Source organism: Hypomesus nipponensis, chromosome 8 (genome assembly GCF_054491055.1).
Source record: "Hypomesus nipponensis isolate SF chromosome 8, ASM5449105v1, whole genome shotgun sequence".
NCBI classification, from domain to species: domain Eukaryota; kingdom Metazoa; phylum Chordata; class Actinopteri; order Osmeriformes; family Osmeridae; genus Hypomesus; species Hypomesus nipponensis.
Genome location: NC_140368.1, coordinates 7,124,861 through 7,146,049, shown reverse-complemented (window position 1 = coordinate 7,146,049; position 21,189 = coordinate 7,124,861). Strand labels below are relative to the sequence as shown.

Sequence of the window (21,189 nt, the reverse complement as noted above, 5' to 3'; positions counted from 1 at the left end):
CCGACGGTCCTACCAGGGAAGGAGAAGGAGGCGCAATGGGGCTGCGCTCTCGAAAGAGCAGGGTGCACTGTCCCCTCTCCCCCTCTCCCCCCTCGATCACCAATTCACCAATAGTGTTCCGTTTCTTACAGTGAGTGCCACCCCTTCCTCACACACCCAGTTTACTGTAAACTACCGACCACAATTAGGTGTACAGCAGTGTATCCATTCATCTGCATGTATTTTTTACAGTTAACTAGGCCTATGTCAGATACAACGGGTATCCTACATGTTTTCCTGGGTGTCGGTCCACATCCATTAGGGCAGGCATACAACCTAAGACTAATACTATAGCCTATGTGCATCATTAAATAATCTCATCACAAACGTGACAGGGCAAAATAGTAAAATATTTTGTTTCCATAATTCCTTTAGATCACTTAGGGTATCCCATAAGCAGCTGCCTGAACCTCTAACCTGACTGCCTGCACTGGCCGGTGTCCTATTGTATCCTGCCTGTTTCATTTTCCTTCTAGGACTTTAATGCGTTTGCACATATCAATGTTAAATCTAAGGTTAGCCCTATACTTTTGCACTACGGTAGGAGCATCCGACAAGGTTGGCCAAATGGACAGAACACTAAGGTTCCCTCTCCTCATTCTACTGGTTGAGCTCCCGCTCCCTGCGCACGGCCTTCTGTGGCCATTCCATGGCTTTGATCTTAAAAACTTAAATATTTTCCCACGTTGAGTTATGCTCGCTTTGTGGAATGGGTACTTGTCTTCAAAGACTACAGCCTCCTTGCTTTTGTCCTCTTCTGAACTCTAGCCTACATGGGACTAGAAAGGCAGTTTAGGGAAGTTTATGGCGTGTTGCAATCATTTGACAAATTATATTCTGTTGAATACAGAACTACAGCCAAAGAAGCATTATGACAACATAAAAATTTAAACTATGCAAAAGGTTATTTTAATCACAGCTTTAGATATGGTTGACAATATAGGCTATTGTAGCCTAAACCATCGTATAAATGATAAGAGCGGGAAAGATTTAGGATATGTTATTCCAAGACCGTACTGAAACACACTTTAAAGTAAAAATAGAAAGTTCGGCCAATTACATTTGAGTTAATCCATATATCGTACCTGGACAAAGTAGCCAACTTGACCAGGTATCTTGCTTGCGTACCACCTGGCTGGTTGCAGCTCTGGTATGAGCGCCCTCTTTCGGCAATAGCGTTTGTAAAGTGAATATGTAACAGGTGGGCGTAGATTTCTTCTAAGAAACGGTTAAATATTACTATCACGCTGATTAAATGAAAGAAGAAAATAAACTGCTGCAGCCGACATTTGCATAATATGATTCAATAGAGGTGATGTCATGATTATCATTATGAAGACAATTTGGCCTTAGCAAAACAAGGCTGTGTTAGACTGCGTTCTCTGGTTCCACCTATACACAAACATACCGGCCTTTCTTGGAGAGCGTGTTTAGCAGCGGGCTGGGAAAGCTCCTTGCTTCCTTTGCCAGCAAGCACATGCGGACCAGTCTTTTGGTCTGAAATGGCTGCCGTCCACGCCTTAGAACTCTCTCCATTCTCCTTCTGCCCCTGTGGTTGGCTGTGATCCTGCCCAGGGAGAACTAGTTTGGACCACATACATTTTCCAATTAAGACACCCTCACCATGGGAACAAAGAGGCCAACATGACCTTACCATAGTTATGGAAAAGCTTCATGGAAATGAAAATATTTTCATTTCATAAAGACCTCCTTTTGTAGGTAAATGTTGGCAGACGGGCATGCAATCATGCATGTAGCATTTCTTGATAATATGAGTTTTGGAAATGATTGAATAAACTGGAAGAGTAGTTTATAGTTTATAATCTAAGTAGGCAGCTAGCCTACCAGTGCCAGTGCATCAGGATGTCAACAAGTCACAGCTTTACCGATCCATTCTTCACTTTCCAAAGCCCATACTGTGCTATTTAGACAAAAATGATGCATACATGCATACATTTTGGAGAGGGGAGTCAGCCAACGAACCCAGTGCAGCACTGCTAACTGAATTTGTCGCCTATCTGGAGAGGAGAGATGGTTGCATCAAGTGAATCCAGTGGGCGATACTGTAACAGCACCAGCTACGTGTCTGTGACAGCAGAGGTTGGCTGGATGAGGGGAGTCGTGGATGAGCTTGACTGTGGATTGAGAGATGGGGACCGGGCTGTGTATGCAGCAGGCCAGTCATTTCTAATGGTTGTCTGTCATGTTTTTCTATTTAAAATGTTCCTGTATTCTTTATTTGTAGTGTTCTATTGCATTTTGTTGTGAAGCACTTTGTGATTTTTATCTGCGAGAAGTGCTATATAAATAAACTTTACTTACTTACTTACAATATTAGGGAAGGAAAAAAGCCAGAGACTCACCCAGGTACATGAATGTCCTAGTATATTGCTTGACGACAGCTCATTGTGGATTTGAGGATTGGTGGTTGCTAATGTTTCCTCTTGAGTTTCACCACATATTCACAGCTTGAATACATTGCTTTGCACTGGATTGGCAGTTGTTAAACTAGAATTCTGGATTTGTCTGCTTCTGAATGTTGCTGTTGGCTACTATTACTTTTGACAACCTTGGAAATCTTATTTACAACATGCAGTAATCTTTGATCTCAAGTTCAAGCTGTTTCAAACCTCAAAAACAGCAGACTGTAGAGGAGGCTGTTGGGGGGGTTATCATGATTTTAAAATTCTTTCACTTCCTTGTAAAATGTTCCAAACAGAGATGTTGATGAATTGCTTGGACTTATGTTGTGGTGATCCGACACATATTATCTGCTGACAAAATTAGACTGGAGACTTCCACATCCCTTTATTCATCCATTTGTCTCAAAGTTGGGGGCTAAGCAGTAGACGTTTTTCACAGGAACACTGACATTCTCGATACACAACATTGGCATTCGCTTACTGTATGCTACATTGTACTGTGTGTAGACAGTTTACAACTTACACCCAAATTATTACACTAACGGACTTACAAGAACTTAAAGTCAGAAGGACAAAATCATTCCAAAGTTTGCTAATGTTTTATTTGCCCGTAATGTAGTTGGGCACTTGTGCGATGGCCATCAAGGCCATAAAGCTGATTGGAATCAGTGTTGTAGCCGTAGTTACTTCATTCAGGGGCCTGGGTGGAATGGGATTCAACCTCCTTCAAAGTGGCCGGCCAGAGCAGAGTCAGAGCCAAGACGCCTGCCTCCAAAAGAGCTTTACAATTCTCCACTGCTGACAAAACACTCTCTCTCTCTTTCTTTTTTTCTGTTGTTTCGGCGTACATCACTTTTCCTTGTGATGATTTGTGGAAACATTGCACGGTAGTGAAGACACGGTGGGTCTAGTCTCCAGCTCTGATGATCATGTTTCACCAGTGTGGAACAGGAGCACAGGCTGGGGGAAGCCAGAGCCCATACAGGGCAGGTCAGACACCCCCCCCCCCCCCCATCTCTCCACCTTAGTCCATCTTTCTCTCTCTCTCTCTCTTACTTAGCTTCTTTTGTGTAGCACTTATCTTTGACTCTCTCTCGCTCTCTTCCTCTCTCTCTCCTATTTATCTCTCTTTTTCCTATGTCTCTTTCTCTCTTCTCATTGTATGTAATGCAGCTCATTGACTCATACGATTAAACACTGCTTGACGTGTAATGTCAGGCGGAGACAACTTAAAATGGTGAAAGACGAATGAGAATCACACAGAAATCCCTTCACACCCAGCAGGCGTCCCAGGATAGCCAGGGCTTCTCACCCGGCGTGTATAGCAACCACAGCACTAAAACAGTAGAGTTTTACAGCAACATAACGTACAGAAGAGTCCCTTAGCTTTCCACTGTGCAGACGGTGTTCGTTCAGGGCAGGTCCTGCTAGGTGAGTCTCTCAGCACTGTGGCTCTCAACAGTGCTTATGGGCCCTGGCACTGGAATGGAAGGAGAAGGTTGGGACTGAGTGGCCGTCACAGCCCCGCTCAAACACTTTAATGACGGTGAGCCGCAAAGAGAGAACAAGGTCAGCTCTGTCCTTTTCTTTCCACTTCTCCGTCGCCTGGCCACCGGGAGCTTTTCCGTCCCACAACAGCAGATGTTCGCCAAGTTTTGAGATGTACTATTGAGGGGATATGGAAACTCAAGTGGCTTTGCAGTTTGCTTGGGAAAGACTCAATGTGGTGCACCCCACAAAGATACAATACACATCTTTGACTGACTCGGTTGAGTTTTTCTCAGCTAAATTGAATAACTTTTGGAATTTCACATCACACAGTCAAAATTAACCCCTCTCAGGATTTATAGTAATTAATTAATGAATGGCTACAATGACTAAAACCTCTTATTATGATATTATTTTCATGGGCTGAAATACAGACAGAACTTCCCAAGCATCATTCCCATTGATTTAATTTGATTGATCTCACATGAGCAATCTAACTGAAACACTTTATCCATAGTAAAATTAACTGGTGCCCTTTAAACACCGCTTCTCTGCAATAAATCAATCTGCCAGGCCTCGTTTTTGCGTCTTATAGGGAAAACAGCAAAACGATAAACCTCAAAATCACGTTAATTAAGGAATGCTTCAAGAGATATTGACTTGAATTTAGAAAGTTAATCAAGCAAACGGGGACAAGAAGGGGGAGCGCATTGAAGCAGAGAAACCAACTCAATGTTTAGGGTTTGCTGAAGTGGATTAGATAATTGGCTATTGCCTATCACATTCAGCAACATACATTTCTTTGAAGAAAATATTTAACCCCCCCCCACACACACACGCACACACCGAGCTCCCTCATCCACCCTTACATTTACAGGATGGCACATACCTCAAGGCCCCCACAATCAAGACAGTGAGAGCTGAGGACTCTTTCTAAACTGTTGGAGAGAAAGTTCTCTTTCACCTTGACTCGGCAGACCTGAGACTGTGATTCCCGGGTGTAAGGGACAGAATGAAGAGTTGGCCTGGACTGAGAGACAGCAGGGCTGAAGTGGAGAATGGGCAGCAACCCAGGAACACACTAAAGGCCGTAACAGTTAGCCCTTTCCTCTCATGCGTCACCTGCCACTGTTACGCCTCATTTAGGAAGATACATTACAACAATAAGTAAAGTGAAAGCCACGGTTTTTGAAAAAATATTGTTTTGGCTCATTTGCCAACTTTGAGGGTCAGGAATCGTTACATTACATGAGGCTTTCGGAGAGTGTGCACCGGGTGTAAACAAAACACTGACCTTTGCCTCGGCTCCAGGGATAGCTAGCATAATTGGAATAACAACAGGCTGGGTGAAAACAGCTGACTGGTGTTGCTTTACAGAAGTGCGTCAACAAAAGCCCAGTGATGAGAGCTGCGCTGGTATGGCTAAATGCTTCCAGGAACTCTCCTCTCCCATTCAGCAGAGAGAATAACGATGGTTCCAGAGACTGAGTCCAAGCTCCCAGGAACAATAGGAGAAGAGAGAGAAAGGTGGTGGTGGGGGGTGGGGGGGAAAGCGCTGGGGAAAAGGCAGCTGGATACACATTCTCAGTCAGCTGACTGTCACGTGAGTAGTGTGGGGAGATGAAGATAAATGAAAATAAGGGAAGGAGGTGTGTGTGTGTGTGTGTGTGTGTGTGTGGGGGGGGGGGTGCATATGTAACATGTAGCATTTTTAAGTGAAAAGGACCTGTGTCAAATTATCAAATGATTTTATTCATTCAGGAGACATTCACCTTGTAACACCTTGTAAAGAGCACAGCTCAACATTTTTTCGGAGTCAGTTTATAGTCTGCAGAAAGCCGGAAAGAGACGGGGTACTCAGAACTGCCTCAATACCGTTATACAGTCACAGGTTTGGATCACTCTGTATCATTTTATTACTGAACAATCCTACTCAACGCCACTGAATGTAAATTCAAAATGCCAAATCATGTTGGAACACAAGCTGATACATTGCCTGAAATAAAGTTTTATGATGATCCAGATCCTCACTATTAGAAACATATGTTGAGACATGCTGGAAGTACACGAATCCGAACCTCAAAACAGCTCAACTTTGCACAGAAAACATGGGCCGAGAAGGTGCTGAGAGGATTCATAACATTGGTTGCCAGATAGCTTCACAAATACATTCATGAATATGTCACCAAGGCTGTTGTCCATCCTGGGCTGTGATGGTGACAGTAACATGAGTATTATGGCTGTTGTTATTTGATGTCGTGATGTGTGGTTATGCCTCTGAGCTGCTGTTAGCTGCCCCAGCTGAGGGGTACTGGTACAGTGGGTTAGGGAAGGACAGTCTGACATCACTGTCCCCTGGACCCTAGAGTACATGCACGCATGCAAGCACACACATACACACACACACACACACACGCACACACAAACAAACAAACAAACAAACAAACACACAGACACAAGCACAACATTTTATAAATACAGACAATGATGGTAATTGTTAGTGATCTGTAAGGGACTGTGTGTGTGTGTTGGAACCCTCACCTCCACATTCCTCCTCCAGGGGTAGACGCTGATGGGCAGCCCAGGACCCTCACCCATCCGTGGGTTGGAAGCAGGGGAGGCCCTGGGTCTCACCTCCAGGGAGGGGGGCTGGGTGACAGAGCAAAAGTAAAAATAAAAAAACAACAAGATGAGAAGATGAGGGAGAACGCATGGATAAAAAAGTGGATGTGAAACACAAAAGAACAACATGTGTCTATATTGTGGGTCACTCATGCTTAGTGCAAGAGGAAAGGCCTCTCTCATTTACTTTGACACTCTCTCTGCTCTGGATCACACTTCTGAAATGGTTTGTCCTAAAGATATCTCCTTAGACAGCAAAATGATAATTATGAAGACTGAACAATTTTTATGTCTCCATCTCTGAAAAGGCGTTCTCAGTGTCCTTTCCATGGGAAGTGATTGCAGTTGAAAGTCTAAATGTATTTAAAACTCTCTCTTTTTGTTTTTCTCTCTCTCTCTCTCTCTCTCTCTCTCTCTCTCTCTCTCTCTCTCTCTCTCTCTCTCTCTCTCTCTCTCTCTTTCTCATTACACACACTCATTAAAATGCATTAGCACTCATTAGAAATGATGACATCTGTCTTGGTGATGTTTATGCAGTTTGAGCTCCTGCTGGGCTGCTTCTCAATGGTAGCAGAGAGACTGGAGAGCTTGGATCTAATGCTCCAGGCATCTCTCTCCATATCTCTCCCTCCCTCTCTCCCTCTCTCTCTCTCTCTCTCTCTCTCTCTCTCTCTCTCTCTCTCTCTCTCTCTCTCTCTCTCTCTCTCTCTCTCTCTCTCTCTTCCCCCCCCCTCTCTCTCCAAACACATACAAAAATCAATGTTCCCCTTGTAAAAGGACAATCGTGGAGGACATTGTTTAACCACTAGGACCTCTACCCATGTCAGATGTGGTTAGCTGACCTATCAATACAGAGAAGTGGAGTAATGTGATTTATACGGTTGACTAATCCCAACTACACATTCAAAATTAAATACAGAACATACTAAAGTGATTGATAGGGGCTCCATACTGACCTCTGACCTCCAGTTAAAGGGCGCGTTATTCATCACGCCATAGTCCATGAGATCATTCTTACTGTGGAGTCAGCACATGAACACATTATCATCCCTATCTTCTTCCTGCTCTTCTGCACAACATCCTCATCCTCTTCTTCATCCTTATCATCCTCCTCCTCCTCACAATCATCCTCCTCCTCTTCATGATCATCTATTTCACCTCCTTCTCTTCCTCCTCATAGTCAATGTCATCTTCATCATCAGTATAACATCTTACTGTAAACCACTGAACTTACATCCAAGAGTGCTTCTTCAAGAACAGAAACACAACAGAGACTGTGATGCCCGCTATCAGAAGGACCAGTCCAACAGCTATACCTGCATACATGACCTCTGAACAGAACACGGAACACACGGGTACAGACTGTAAATACATCCTGTAAACAAATCCACACACAGTGACATAGCTTTGATCGACAGTCTGTCTTACGTAAGGTAAACCTGTACATTTCAGTAATGAAATGAAAGTAAATTATTTCTTTGAATTCAAAACGAATTCAAAAAGAATTCAAAAAGAATTCAAAAAGAATTCAAAAAGAATTCAAAAAGAATTCAAAAATAATTCAAAATGTATTCAAAATGAATTCAAAATGTATTCAAAATGAATTCAAAATGAATTTAATGAATCATTTACAAATCACAATTCTTATGATATAAAAGTCAAGTTTCAGAGCTTGTGTTACAGAGCAGGATTTGTTTACCTAGTTTGGAGTCAGGTTCAGGAGGTAGGATGGAGGGAGAAGGCTTCTTTTTCACATGGCACCGGATGGCCGTCCAACCAGGGGAACATCTGCAGTCATAGATCTTCACGTCACAGACTGACACTGGCATTGAGAGGCCACTGTCACCCACTCTACTGTAGCCTGGCATCTATTCATACTGAGACTTTGGTGACGGACACAAGGAACAGTAAAATGCTGACAGATTGGGACATGTCGGCCCTGACAGAGAAAACATATGGCGGCATTGGAATCAAACCACACAGGACAAGGGGGACACCCACTCAGTGTAACTACTTATAGAAAAACATACCCAACAACAAGTACTCATATTGGAAGCTACTAGTTTCATCTTTCAATCTTACACAGACACAAAACACGGCAAGAAAATGACTGTATAAATTGTGATCTCTGACCAATGGTTGCAGTACTGCCTCTGGGAAAATAACTGTTTCTCTAACGTATTCAAGGCTTCTTATCCAAGTCCACATCTGTTCAATATCACGGCTAGAATGTGGGGATAGAGCCATGTATGAGATGGTCGAATGCAGAACACGCTGCTTGCATTAGGGCTGTTTTATCTTCATTAGGGTATAGTGGGCTATCTGGAAAGGCTGTATGGCCAGTGTGTGTGTGTACTGTACATGTAGGTGTGTGTCTATGTGTATGTGTGTGTATGTGTGAGCCAGCTGTAATGCCTGATGATGGACTGTCCTTGGTTTAGGTTCCAGCCCACCAGGTGGATTGGGACTAGTAAGCCAACGATAGTGTGATGCTTGTTGAGTTTAGACAGGCAGTGCGTGGTGGTGGTGGTGGCAGGGGGGTGGAGAGGTGGGGGGGAGGGAGGAGTAGATGATCACAAGTGGGGGGGGGTGAATTGGTCACAATAAGACATAGGGAGGGACAACATTTGATGGTTGACAAGAAAAAAGAGAGAGAAAGAGCAGAAGGGAGAGAGAGACAATAGGATGAAAAAGAAAGAACAAGAGAGGAGAGGAGAAGAGAGATCAGCCTTCTCTATGCCAATATCCCCCCCCCCCCCCCAGAGCTTGGCACATTAGAGAAATGCACAATGTAAAAGACGGATCCAGCCCAACATTCCTGGAGGGAAACTATTTGCATTTAAATGTGACATTCTCACGGCATTGTGGGAAAGGACAGAGGATAGCATAGCTCTGTCAGACAAGTGATTTTGGAGTCCCCCCACTCACATACACCCCCTGCCCATCTACATGCCCCAGAGCTGCTGTAACCCCTGTCTCAAGCAGAAAAACATACTATCACACAAACTGATGGTGACTGACAAACCATTATGAAATCAACAAAATCATCCATTTACATGGTTTGATAACACCTGAATAGATTCTGAATAGATTTGATATTTCCGGAGGTCATCTCCAACAGACATATAAGTGATGTATAGAATATTGATTATGTATCAGCTGAAGTATCATCAGGTCTGCGGATGAAGATCTGAGCCAGGAGCTACTTCTGAATATGCTCCAGTGTCTCTCAGTGGAACCAGCTCTGGTCTCTCAGGCCAGTGTGGGTTTAGCAGGAACAGAGAGGAGGAACAGAGAGGAGGAACAGAGAGGAGGAACAGAGAGGAGGAACAGAGAGAAGGACCGTGGAGGGAAGAAGTTCAGTCACAATCCCACCAAATTCACAGGGTTAGTATAATGTTTTGGTCTTTTGCCGACCACTCCCGCAAACTAGACCTCTAGGGGTGGGGGAATGTTCACATTTTGACCAGGAACATCTATGAAAAGTCCCCTTGGGGAAAAAATGTGTGTGTGTGTACGAGTGTGTTTCTGTGTGTATGAAAGCTGTTGGGGGATAAGCTTAGACTCCCCTACGGTCTGTGGAGCGTGTCTTTTCCAGGGAATGAAACAAGACTGATGGGATTTCCATGTTTTAAGGCAGCCAAAAGTGAGAGAAAAGGAGAAGGGAGCAAGGAAAGAAAAGAACTAGCATCTATCTGTGTTTGTGTCTGTTTGCGTGTGTGTTTGTGTGTTTGTGTGAAAGAGGGAGACAGTGAGGGAAAGAGAGATAGAGAAAGAGTGTGAAAGCGTGTCTCTGTATGTGTGTGCTGCATCTTGGTGTTGTTTGTAATCCTACTCACATGCAAACCGGCCCATGATCCTCCACACGGCACGAGCCGTGATCCAAACAGTAATTTGGTGGACATTCTGTCAAAAGACCAGAGTTTGTCATCCTGTTAAACAATGTGAGGGTAGCAGAGACCTACTAAAAAGATAATTCCATATTTCCAACATCCTGCTGTATATCCTATCCCCTCTTTTTCCTCAACACTGTACCACTGTGTAACACTGTTTAACAATAGCCACTCGTCGTGTTTTATTGACCGTATTAAACCATTTTCTCTATTTATTGATCATGCAGAAGAAATTCTGGACTCTGCCCTGATGGGCGAACTGGGCTCTGAATTACATCAGAACAACTGTGATTCTAAGAGAGGTTCTGGCACTGCCTGGGGTGACCTATGAGGTGGGCCTTCAATACAAAAAAAGTACCTATGGCCACACACAGGGTTTGAAGGCAGGAGGACAGTTTATGAACCCCACTACTCATCCCCAAAACCCAGTGTTCTGGCCAGAATCCGTCCAAACAACCCCCACCCAGAGCCAGCTCAACCACCTCAGAAATCCAGCAGTCATTTCAAGCCCAACAAAACACATTGACTGGCACCATAGAAAGAGACAGGTACAAAATGCACCAACAACATTCAGACGTTACCATGGCAGCTGGACTCATCGGCATGGAAGGTGAGACAGTCGACAGTTTGGTCGCAGCGTTGGTGCTGGGGGAGACACCTGGGGGGGTTCTCACACACCAGCTCCCCCACCTCACACTGCAGCAGAGCTGGGGGGGAGGCAGAGCAGAGGACAGAGAATGACATGGAGAGTTGAGGAACGGATGAGTTTAGTAGAGAGAGAGACAGAGAGACAGAGAGAGAGCTGAAGAGGGAGAGAAAGAGAGAGTATTCCGACCATAAATCACAATCAATATTTTATTTGACAAAAGGAAACTTGAGTGATCGCTCTGGTCGGATTTAAAGCTTTGTTCACATATCCCTGCTTGTGTGTTCTAGAGCTGTGTGTGAGACTCACTATACATTTACATTTAGTCATTTAGCAGACGCTCTTATCCAGAGCGACTTACAGTAAGTACAGGGACATTCTCCCCGAGGCAAGTAGGGTGAAGTGCCTTGCCCAAGGACACAACGTCATTTTGGCACGGCCGGGAATCGAACTGGTGACCTTCAGATTACACAAGCACACATACAGGCAGGACAACACACAGACACTTACGGCAGCTATATTCGTCCTCTCCGTTGGGGCAGTCAGGGACCCCGTCACAGCGCAGTATGGAGGGCAGGCAGCTGGAGTCTGAGCACTGGTACTGGTCTGGGGGGCAGCGCTCCTGGGGGGGCACGGTGCCCGGGGTCAGGCTGGGACACTGCTCCTCATCTGATTGGTCAGCACAGTCGGCCTGGCCGTCACACCTCCAGGTAAAGGGGATGCAGTAGAAGGAGTAGAGACACTGGAAGTGCTCTGGGTTACAGGTCGGGGGCTGGGGGGTCAGCGGTCCTGGGAATGACACAAACACACACACACACACACACAGGTTTACATATAGACACACAGACACAGACACACACATACACACATGGACATACAGAGAAACACAAACACACACACAAATGTATGTTACACACACAGACGCACACACGCTCACACACAGTGTGTAAGGACAGATGGCAAGAACGCCTGCAAGCATAAGATGTGTTGCCACACTTGCAGGCAGGGCTAGACACACCCACAAACACATATTTTGGAACACATAAAAGAGACTGCTTAGAAGACCAACGGCCACTCTTACTTCACATCCTCTAGCAACACAGAGGGCAATTTCGACTTCCTTTTTGCTGTCTATTCTCTTCACAGACTGTGAGGAGTCCTTGAATCAAATGTGTGAACTTCCAGTGGATTGTGTTGGCTCTAATGATGTAGCCTGGGCAATTGAACAGAGAGAGCGAGAGCGAGAGTACATGTGGGCATGTGTGTGTTCGTGGAGGCAGAGAGAAGAGCAGTGAAGAGGAAGCCACAGGCAGGCTGCTGTTATAGGTGCTGGGGGTGGGGGAGCAGGGGAGGGAAACAACACAATACAAATGTAATTGCTTTTCTCCCCCATTGCTCTCTGCTCTCCCCAGCTCTGACCCAGACTCCACTGTGAATTTATATGGGCCTATGGGGCAACAGGCTCCATTAATTCACACACTTCCCCTGGCTAAAGAGAGCACTTTACAGACAAGAAGAAAAGAAGGAGGGAGGGAGGGAAAGAAAAATGTAGGGAAGAGTGAAATAAAGTGATGAACCACCCTAAAGAAAATACAGCTTTATCTAAATGCGGGAAGATGTGGGAAGGGTGAGAAAAGAAGAAAGAGAAAAAGTAGGGATTGATGACTTTGAGAGAAAAAAAGAGAGAGAAGGAAAGAGAGAGGGAAAGAGAGAGAGAAGAGAGGGAGAGAGTAAGGACAGAAACACAGAGAGCAATGGAAGGAGATAACCTACCTCCAACTGTACACTCGGGCGTGAAGGAGATGTCATCCAGGGCGATGTCCGTCCAGATGTCTCCGCCCACCTCGGCCTGGAAGCGTACCCTGAACGGACCCGGGTTGGACACTATAACGTTGGCGTAGGACCACTGGTCTCCGTGGTTACCACTGGCGGCCCACATTAGCAGACTGGTTCCACTGGGTTCCAGGGTGAAAACCTGACAGAACCCAGCAACAGGTATGAGCACTAAGTCAGACACTGTCGGTCGGTCTGTGTGTCTGGTGGGCTGTCCTTCTGTTTGTCTGTCTGCCTGCCCTTCTATACTATGGACGTGCTGTAAGCTTATAGAAAACTTCATGACATTCACGAATGGAGTTTTAATGTGTATACGGGGCAGAGATGCACAAGTTTGAGTTGAGATCAAATAGATGAGACTACCGTTGACTGTTGTAGCCAGCTAGTAAGCTGAAACACTGAGATGTAGGTCAATCAGGAAGGAAGGGGAAGTTTCAGAGGACAATCTTATTTTTGGTCAGGAAAACATATCCTACAAACGAGGGCTCGACATGATTCAAAAAAGTAGGGAGGGGTATCTCTGAGGAGAGCTGTGGCAGTGGTGTTGGTCTCACCTTTAGAGTACCCATCTTCTCAGAACCAAGCATGTGAAACCAGAAGCGCAGGTGGCACAGGCCAATACTGGCTGGGAACAGGTGGCGTGTCGTCACCGTGGCGATGTCCCCCTCCCTCTGAATGGCTGAGTGGACAAACAGGTACTTTCCCCCTCCGTCTGATTTAGATAAACACACATAAGTATGTACATACACTCAACCACACATAAACACGCTCACACACACATACGCTGGCTGTATCAATGATAGCTCCAGTGAAAGATTTCCAGACATAAAGCATCCCGCATGGATAAGTTCCATAAGTACAAGCTGCTACTCTCTTAAATCCTCACTCTGATGCAACAGCCCAGAAACCAGTCTGAAAACTTGAAAGTTGAATCTTGTAAGTTAGTGTTGTGCCTGAGATTTGACTACTGTGTTGCTTTGAAAGGCCTTTTGTTACCTTGTGTTGTGTCATGCAGTGCTTAGCATTGTGTTACAAATGACTGAAGTGTTGTCTCCGCCGGAGCGGTCAGAAAGGAGACACCAGAGGGGTGAAGCCAGAACAAAGGAACGGTTTTCCACATCAACTGGAAGCGGAATTTTCTGTACATTAGAAAACCTTTGGGACTCTAAGACCACCTTGTACAGCAGACAGCACAGGCTCCTGGGCGCTCGCTCATGTCCTTCTCCTTCCACCATAAACTTGGATTTGTGGATGTGTGGATTGTTTCATGGGACCTCTTTGGACCCTGTATCTCTGGACATCAGTGATGATGCAACCTGATGAGGTGGGTGTCCCTCTGTGTGTGTTTGGGGTCCCCTCTGTCTGATGTGCTATGGTCTCACCAAACCATCCGTGTGTGTGTGTGTGTGTGTGATACTGTCCGAGCCTATCGATATGCCTCGCAGAGGGATCGTGAGGTCAACCCGGACACTAGACAGGCCTCCGCTGCTTGTATCTTTGAGATCAATAAAATATGTGGAGTAGCCCCTCCCTGTGATGAGTGTGTGTGTGTGTGTGTTTGATCGAGGACGTGTGTGTCATATCACGGCTCGACAGAGGAAAACTGTATCCATCCCTCGTACAAAACAACATTGTCCTTGTCGAGTTAATGGGTCAATCTATTATGTATTGTGCCACATATTAGATAACTGTCTTTTTACAGTGTGAAACACGGAACACCCACACACACACATGCACCTCCCATCTCCAACAAGTCACTACGCTATCCTTCCACCGTAAACAAACCCAAATATCCGATGAACACCCTTTGAGTTGCCAATAAACAGAAGAATGCCTAAATTTCCTGGGAGGAAATCCTCTCCTGGCTCAGGGAACCTCACTGATCTGCCTCAGTGCTCCGAGAGCAGCTCCAAATCCACACCAGGAGATTGCCTGTTGCTAGGCACCATCTAACAGCAGACCAGAGGCTCGGAAAAGCCATCTACCTGTAGCCCAAGAGATGAGTTAGACTTTTGGCCTCTGCTATTCCACAGATTTTAATCTATTCTATTCTTTGCTACTCTACTGTGACGGTGCTCCGGGGCTGTATTGGCAGACTCACCAGGGCTGTGGTCACCGCTAGGTCCCGTCCCGGGAGTGTCACTCTTCTGGCCAATCCTCCAATCACAGTCGTTGCCAGGGTCCTGAGACAGCTGGCAGGTGTCTTCCCATTGGTCCTCGGGCATGTTGAAGTTACAGGCACCCGGAAGGCCTAATATGTGGTCTGGAAGGCGGGGGAAGAGGGATGGAAACAAGCAAGCGTGGCAGAGAAAGAAAGAGATTGGAAGAGGGATTGAGTGTGTGTGAGAGGAGGAGATACAAAGAAAGGGCTAACAAGATGGGTGAAATGGAAGGGGATGACCTCAATGGATGTTCCCGTTGTGGTGGGAAAGTGATTAGACAGCTCAGGGTTCCAAGCCCTCACCACAGTGTCGCTCGTCTGAACCGTCCTCGCAATCAGCCTTGCTGTCACACACCAGACGGGCCTCCACACAGTCACCGCTGCCGCACACAAAGTCAGTGACGTCCGGACAGGAGTCAGGGACCACAGCATCTAAAACACACGCACACGTGTCACAGACACACACACACACGGTCACAGACACGCACACAGTAACACGCAGTCACATGCACGCACATGTGTTAAGACACAGTCACAATGAGAAGAGACAACTCTACAGGAGTGCCACTCATATCCCATCATTCGCTTGAGTTCGAGGTGTAATTCCGGTGTATTGAGACTTCAGCGTTGGTGGTCTTGACAGCTGTGACCCTGATGCAGTATATCACCGTGAGTCAGGGGGCTGTGCTTTCCAACCGAGAGAAGGAGGACGTTGAGACGCAGCCCTGGATGATAGAACTCTCTCTCTCTTCTGTTATCTCCCTCACTCTCTGGTACCACTTTTCTTTTTCTGCTCACCTCAATCCATCCTCTGTCTGTTTGTTGTTTGGCTCCAGAGGCCAGGAACAGCCACAGCAGAGTAAACAACAGCAGACTAGGCCACAGTCATCAAACACTGCTTCTGCTACGCAGCCTTGTTTAAGAGAGAACATCCCAGACAGGGATCAGCCGGATAAGAAGTGTGTGTGATGTGTGCGTTTGTGTGTGAGTGTGTGTGTGTGTGTGTGTGTGGCAGTGAGGATAACAAATGTCCCATTAGAGTGAGAAAGACAAAGAGTTTCTCAAGGTTGCAAAAATGGAACTGCTCGCAAACCTATTTTGCATTTGCACCATGCAACCATGTAAGTATGTGTGTGTGTTTGTCTGTGTAAGGGAGAATGTGTGTGTGTGAGCTTCAGAGGGGAGCACAGCAGAGGTATGGCCAGTTGCCATCTTCTGGCTAGACCTCTGCCAGGGCCTTCTTACTGTGTTAAACTAATGTGAAACATTGGTCTATGACAGAAACATCTAGAAAGAGCACATGTGATCCCTGTCATCCTCTGCATGTGTATGTGGGTGTGTGTGTGTACACAAGTATGTGGGTGTGAGTGTGTGTGTGTTTGTGTGTGTGTGTGTGTGTGTGTATGACGTAGGTATGGCATATGGTTGCCACATCTGTCCAAAAGAAAGGGTTGCTGACTCAGTAGGAAAACAAGTTTGTAGTAAAAGGAGATCTCTTCAATGCACGGCTGAATGTCAGTTGGCTTGCAGGGCAACTAGAGGATCACATTTAAACGCTGCCAGAGAAGCATAATCTCATTTAATCCACATTATTCAAGGATGGCCGCAGGTACTGTTCAATTCACAACATCAAACGTATGATTTCATGGCTTCAGTTCCAAGGAACTGTCAATGACACGACCAAAATGTAATTAGGCTGTGTTCATGCATGGTAATCATAAACTCCTATCCTATAGTTGAAGACGATAAGTGAATTAACTCAATTGGCTTCCAATTAGCTCTTTCTATAAATCTTTTAATGTCTGAGATACTCATCCCATGAGACGCCGTCCATACCAAGTCATATCCCAAGACAAGGGAAACTATAAATAGTTGCTGTAGTACAGTGTGTGTTACTCACTAGGGGCACAGTCTAGAAACTCCAGATCATCCAGGGAGGCCCCTCCGCCCAGGTCTGCAGAACGAACCCCTTCGAAAATAACCTCAAAGTCTCTCAGTTTCCTCAAAGGAACCTCTGCTCGGTTCCACTGCTTTCCCTGGTTCCCTGTTCGGCTCCATACCTCCGTCAGAGCGTTCTCGGTCTGTGGAGAGGGGTAGAAGACATACAGAAGAAAGAGGTGGAGAATAGAAGGAAGTGGAATGAAGTGACGGGGCAAGCCAAGCCTTAAACAGGGAAGCTTATTCAAAGCTGTAGCACTTTGTGCTTTTAAACAGAGCTCTGCTGCCTTGAATCAAGGAGGCCATTGTGGAGTGGTCATTGTAATGACATTTGAAGAACATCATTTGGCTCTCACCCTCATACCATACACTCATGTTCAAACATGTTGCTGGTCTGAGTGAACTGTATTCGTTTCATTACGACTCATATGGAAGGCATTAAAACCCAGGCTCAATGTTTTACCAGTAAATCCTCTGTCTGTTCCCATAGAGCTGTAAAGGCCCTTCATCACAACTAATAAAGTTGTGAAACAAACGTTATACCTTGAATAACTTCAAGGCTCTTTTATGGCTATGTTACACACCAGTGTCTCAACTGCAAGGATTTTGCAAGTCATTTATCCAGACAGCAAAATAGAGCCTTGTGTTATCTTTTAATTGAAAGATGATTCTCTTCGAGATCTGACTGGTACACTGTCATCTCACACGATTAAGGATAGTGTCATAGGATCCTTTTTAGTGGATAGTGGAGGATAGTGTCATCACAAAAGTGAAAAAATGTACTTATTTACAGTCGACAGAAACACTTATTCTAGCGTGTCCTATTGGGATGTACAACAGACCATTTAGAGACATGCATCAGCACCTGTTTAATCTTGGGCCTACATACAGACCTGCAGAAGAAGCCGCTGCCAAACCACTTAATGGAAGCCTGATGGTTACAGGGTCGAGGAAGGCCTCGTATAGACTGAAAGGACTCCCATATTGGAGGCAGAGGGGATATGGATTTTGGAGTTGTGCAGTAATTGACTGTCTGAGAGTAGAGACAATGCTGACGATGATGCAAACACAGAAACTATCTTCAATTGTATCTTCATATTACATTAGGATGGCACCCATCTGGAATGATCAGGATACAAGTTGCTCCTTCAAAGAAGATAATAAACTTTGATAAACACCAAAAATAGCCGTGACTCAGCAGTTACAAGTGTAGAGTTGAAACAGAAAGTGTTCGGTTGTCAAGTTATAATCTTGTTGCTAAGGCCGGTGTGGCAGGTTGATGACGTGAGTGAGAGCGACGAGTGACGCTAGGTGAAAAAGGGAAAATAAACGGAAATTGTTATTGAGCTCCAAGAGTACCAGTTCTCTGAGTTTTTGTCCAATACCATGAGATATTCAGGCCTTACACCTCGGATGCTACACTAGTGACACTAGTAACATTTAAGTTATCTATGATATGTCAGATATGTGTATCCATATCTGACCTCCCTCTGTACTAGTACTGAGTGTATCACAACAAAACATGAAGCTAACCTTAGGCCTGTACTATAACACTAGCTAATCAGCTGTAAATATGTGTTTCTGCCAAAGGGTTCAGTACGCTGCAGAGACAGGAGAGAGAGAAGGGGCTGGACTTAATCTACTCAAAACAGAGGACAAGCAATGTCGTGTTCTGCTCAGCAGTTTGAAAGCTTATTAAACTGGCCCCCTGGGGTAAACCGCACTTTCTGTCTGTCGGACTCTTCCCGTCCTCTGCCAATGGAGTCTTTGTTGGAATAATCTTGTTACTGGGAGGGTAAAGCCTGTATTAATATATTGTCTCGTTGAAATACTTATCCAGATTTATAAGGGATATTGGAATAGAACTAGACCTTTACATACCAGTAGTGCAGTACTGAGGAGTGTCCGCTGTGACCTGTGATTTGATGCCTCAATACAAGCTCAATCGGGGTGCTGATCAGATCAATTTCAAAGATCATTTTCTAAGTTCATAGTCTGGCAGTGTGACCGCAAATCCAATTTGTGCCTAAATCAGAGAGGACGTACAGTTACATAACTTTATTTCAGTATCACTGATGACAATTCCAGGAGTCTAAATGAACTGGGTAAGTTCTAATATCACCTCAGAATAAATATTCCATTGAAATCTCCCATAATGTCTCAGTATATTGAATGTCCTGCTAAGCCAAAATCCAATTTATATTCATGGCTTTTTCATTTTATGGGAGTGTTGGCAGTCGTTTGGTTGTCAGCTCACCTTCAACCCAAAGTACATCCACTTTTTTTCTGCTCTTCGGATAACAAAAGGGATGCAAAGTTGTGAAGCCAAACTTGGAAAGTTTCCCAACAGACTTTGATCATTTTCAGACATGAATTTATACAAATGTGTGTTCAAAATCAATATACACAGTGAACCACAAGCAAATGTTTGTGTGTGTGTGTCAGTATAACCTTTTGAAATATCAATGCACTGTAAATAGAGCAGATTTTGAGAGTAACATCTGGGCCACAAAACAAGTCAACATTCAGATATGTGTGATAATGTCTACACTCTGGGTTTCCAACATTGATGCTAACATTGACATGCCATTCACACTCCAACAACCATGTTATCAAAACATCTTAACGGACTCTACACTGATTCACTAGCCCTCATTCACACCCTCCTTTCTCTGGTGTGATCACACAATGACCTTTGAATCCACAACCACCACAGAGTGAACCAATCCCCTCGTCTCATTTCCTCAACCAATCGTGACTTTCCTTAAAGGTTACATCTTGTGCATTGCGACCCCCATGAGAGGACCCATCACAGAGGGCCTTGCGGTCCATCTCATGTCTGTCTGTCTGTGGCAGGGATGTCACCACCAGGGAGCCAGAAACAGGTGCAGGCAGACAGAAGTCTCGTGGCCAGGGCAAACAGCCAGGGCATCAGTTCAACATCTGATCGATGAAGCTTAGATAATGAAGCCGTGTAGTCAGATGGGAGGTGAGTCAGCGCCGCACAGGAGCAAATTTGCTCAGAGCTCTGTCTTACAATACTCTGCTCTCTGTGTGTATGACTTGCTTTCATGCTAGAATATTGGGCATACTCTGAATGTTGTATTTGCTTGAAGGGATTTGTTTTACAGTGGCTCTGTAAAAGAAATGTATGATATGGCGGTAGTTAAGAGTCAGTGTTGTCACTGTCTTCCTCATCACAAAGCAGAAGCAGTCAGCAGCATTAGCATGGCGCACCGCTGCTTGAAGGGAAATGAAGAGCTTTGATGAAATTTACATGATGACTTCCTGTCCCGCCTTGCAAATTGCTCCAAATGAAGCTAGAGAATCACACACACACACGCACATGTACACGTACACACACCCGCACGCCTACACAGAGTGAAAACAACTGCTGAACCAAAGATGTGCCACACTTTAACCTTGAGCACCACCCTTACAGAGTCTAATCAAGTCTGGGAGGAAACAAACCAGTCAGCAGAGGGAGGAAGCCTGCCTGGCAGCCCTCAAATAAAGGCTCATGGGGGTAGGGGGTAGGGGGGTCTACTGGGGTACCCTTGGTCCAGATGGCACAGTGGCACTGCCTGGCTGCAATCCCCCCGCACCAACCTCCCCCCCCGCACCAACCTCCCCCCCCCCCCTCCAGGCTCTGCCTGTGACCTGCAGATGTCCAGGCAGGGCACACACAGCCTGGCATCCAGAGTGCCAGCCTGCTAGTTTGTACCAAACCAAATGGACAGATGCTCTCCACAGACTATTACAGACGGAGCCCTTATTCCCAAATTATTAGACAGAAATAACACCATGCCGTAATTGGGTAACCATGGCAGCCGCTGCTTATTTTTCGGACTGGAGCACTCTGACCAACGAAACTGTCTGACCAATGTCACTTTGACACAAACAGGGCATGTCGTTATGACACACAGAACAGTTTGCAGATAACATGGTTGAACAAGACCTCCCAGACACAGACCTCTTACCTTGATGAGTAAGCGGATGGTGCCTGATGCTTTCTGGGAGATGTAGTACCAGAAGCGAAGTTTGCAGATGGAGCTGGACTCCTTCCATGGAGAACTCTTCATGTGAGCTTTGTCTCCTTTCAGTCCCACAGGAGTGGCCTTCAGATAGACAAGATGTCCTGGGGGT

General features: G+C 45.4%; 1 protein-coding gene across 1 annotated transcript in view; it reads right to left on the bottom strand.

Annotated features, from left to right (window-relative positions):
• Positions 1 to 5,681: 5,681 nt before the first annotated feature.
• malrd1 (MAM and LDL receptor class A domain containing 1) overlaps positions 5,682 to 21,189 on the bottom strand; it is a 30,761-nt gene continuing 15,253 nt past the window's right edge. Inside the window, exons 20-33 of the mRNA XM_084702561.1 lie at positions 21,024 to 21,181; positions 17,006 to 17,186; positions 15,409 to 15,537; positions 15,046 to 15,207; positions 13,499 to 13,656; positions 12,885 to 13,086; positions 11,622 to 11,900; positions 11,047 to 11,172; positions 10,412 to 10,478; positions 8,272 to 8,360; positions 7,807 to 7,903; positions 7,529 to 7,589; positions 6,492 to 6,599; positions 5,682 to 6,312 (exon numbers count right to left, since the gene is read on the bottom strand). Coding sequence (XP_084558687.1) covers positions 6,220 to 6,312; positions 6,492 to 6,599; positions 7,529 to 7,589; positions 7,807 to 7,903; positions 8,272 to 8,360; positions 10,412 to 10,478; positions 11,047 to 11,172; positions 11,622 to 11,900; positions 12,885 to 13,086; positions 13,499 to 13,656; positions 15,046 to 15,207; positions 15,409 to 15,537; positions 17,006 to 17,186; positions 21,024 to 21,181 — 1,910 coding nt within the window. The 3' untranslated portion in view covers positions 5,682 to 6,219. The remainder of the gene's footprint in view (positions 6,313 to 6,491; positions 6,600 to 7,528; positions 7,590 to 7,806; positions 7,904 to 8,271; positions 8,361 to 10,411; positions 10,479 to 11,046; positions 11,173 to 11,621; positions 11,901 to 12,884; positions 13,087 to 13,498; positions 13,657 to 15,045; positions 15,208 to 15,408; positions 15,538 to 17,005; positions 17,187 to 21,023; positions 21,182 to 21,189) is intronic.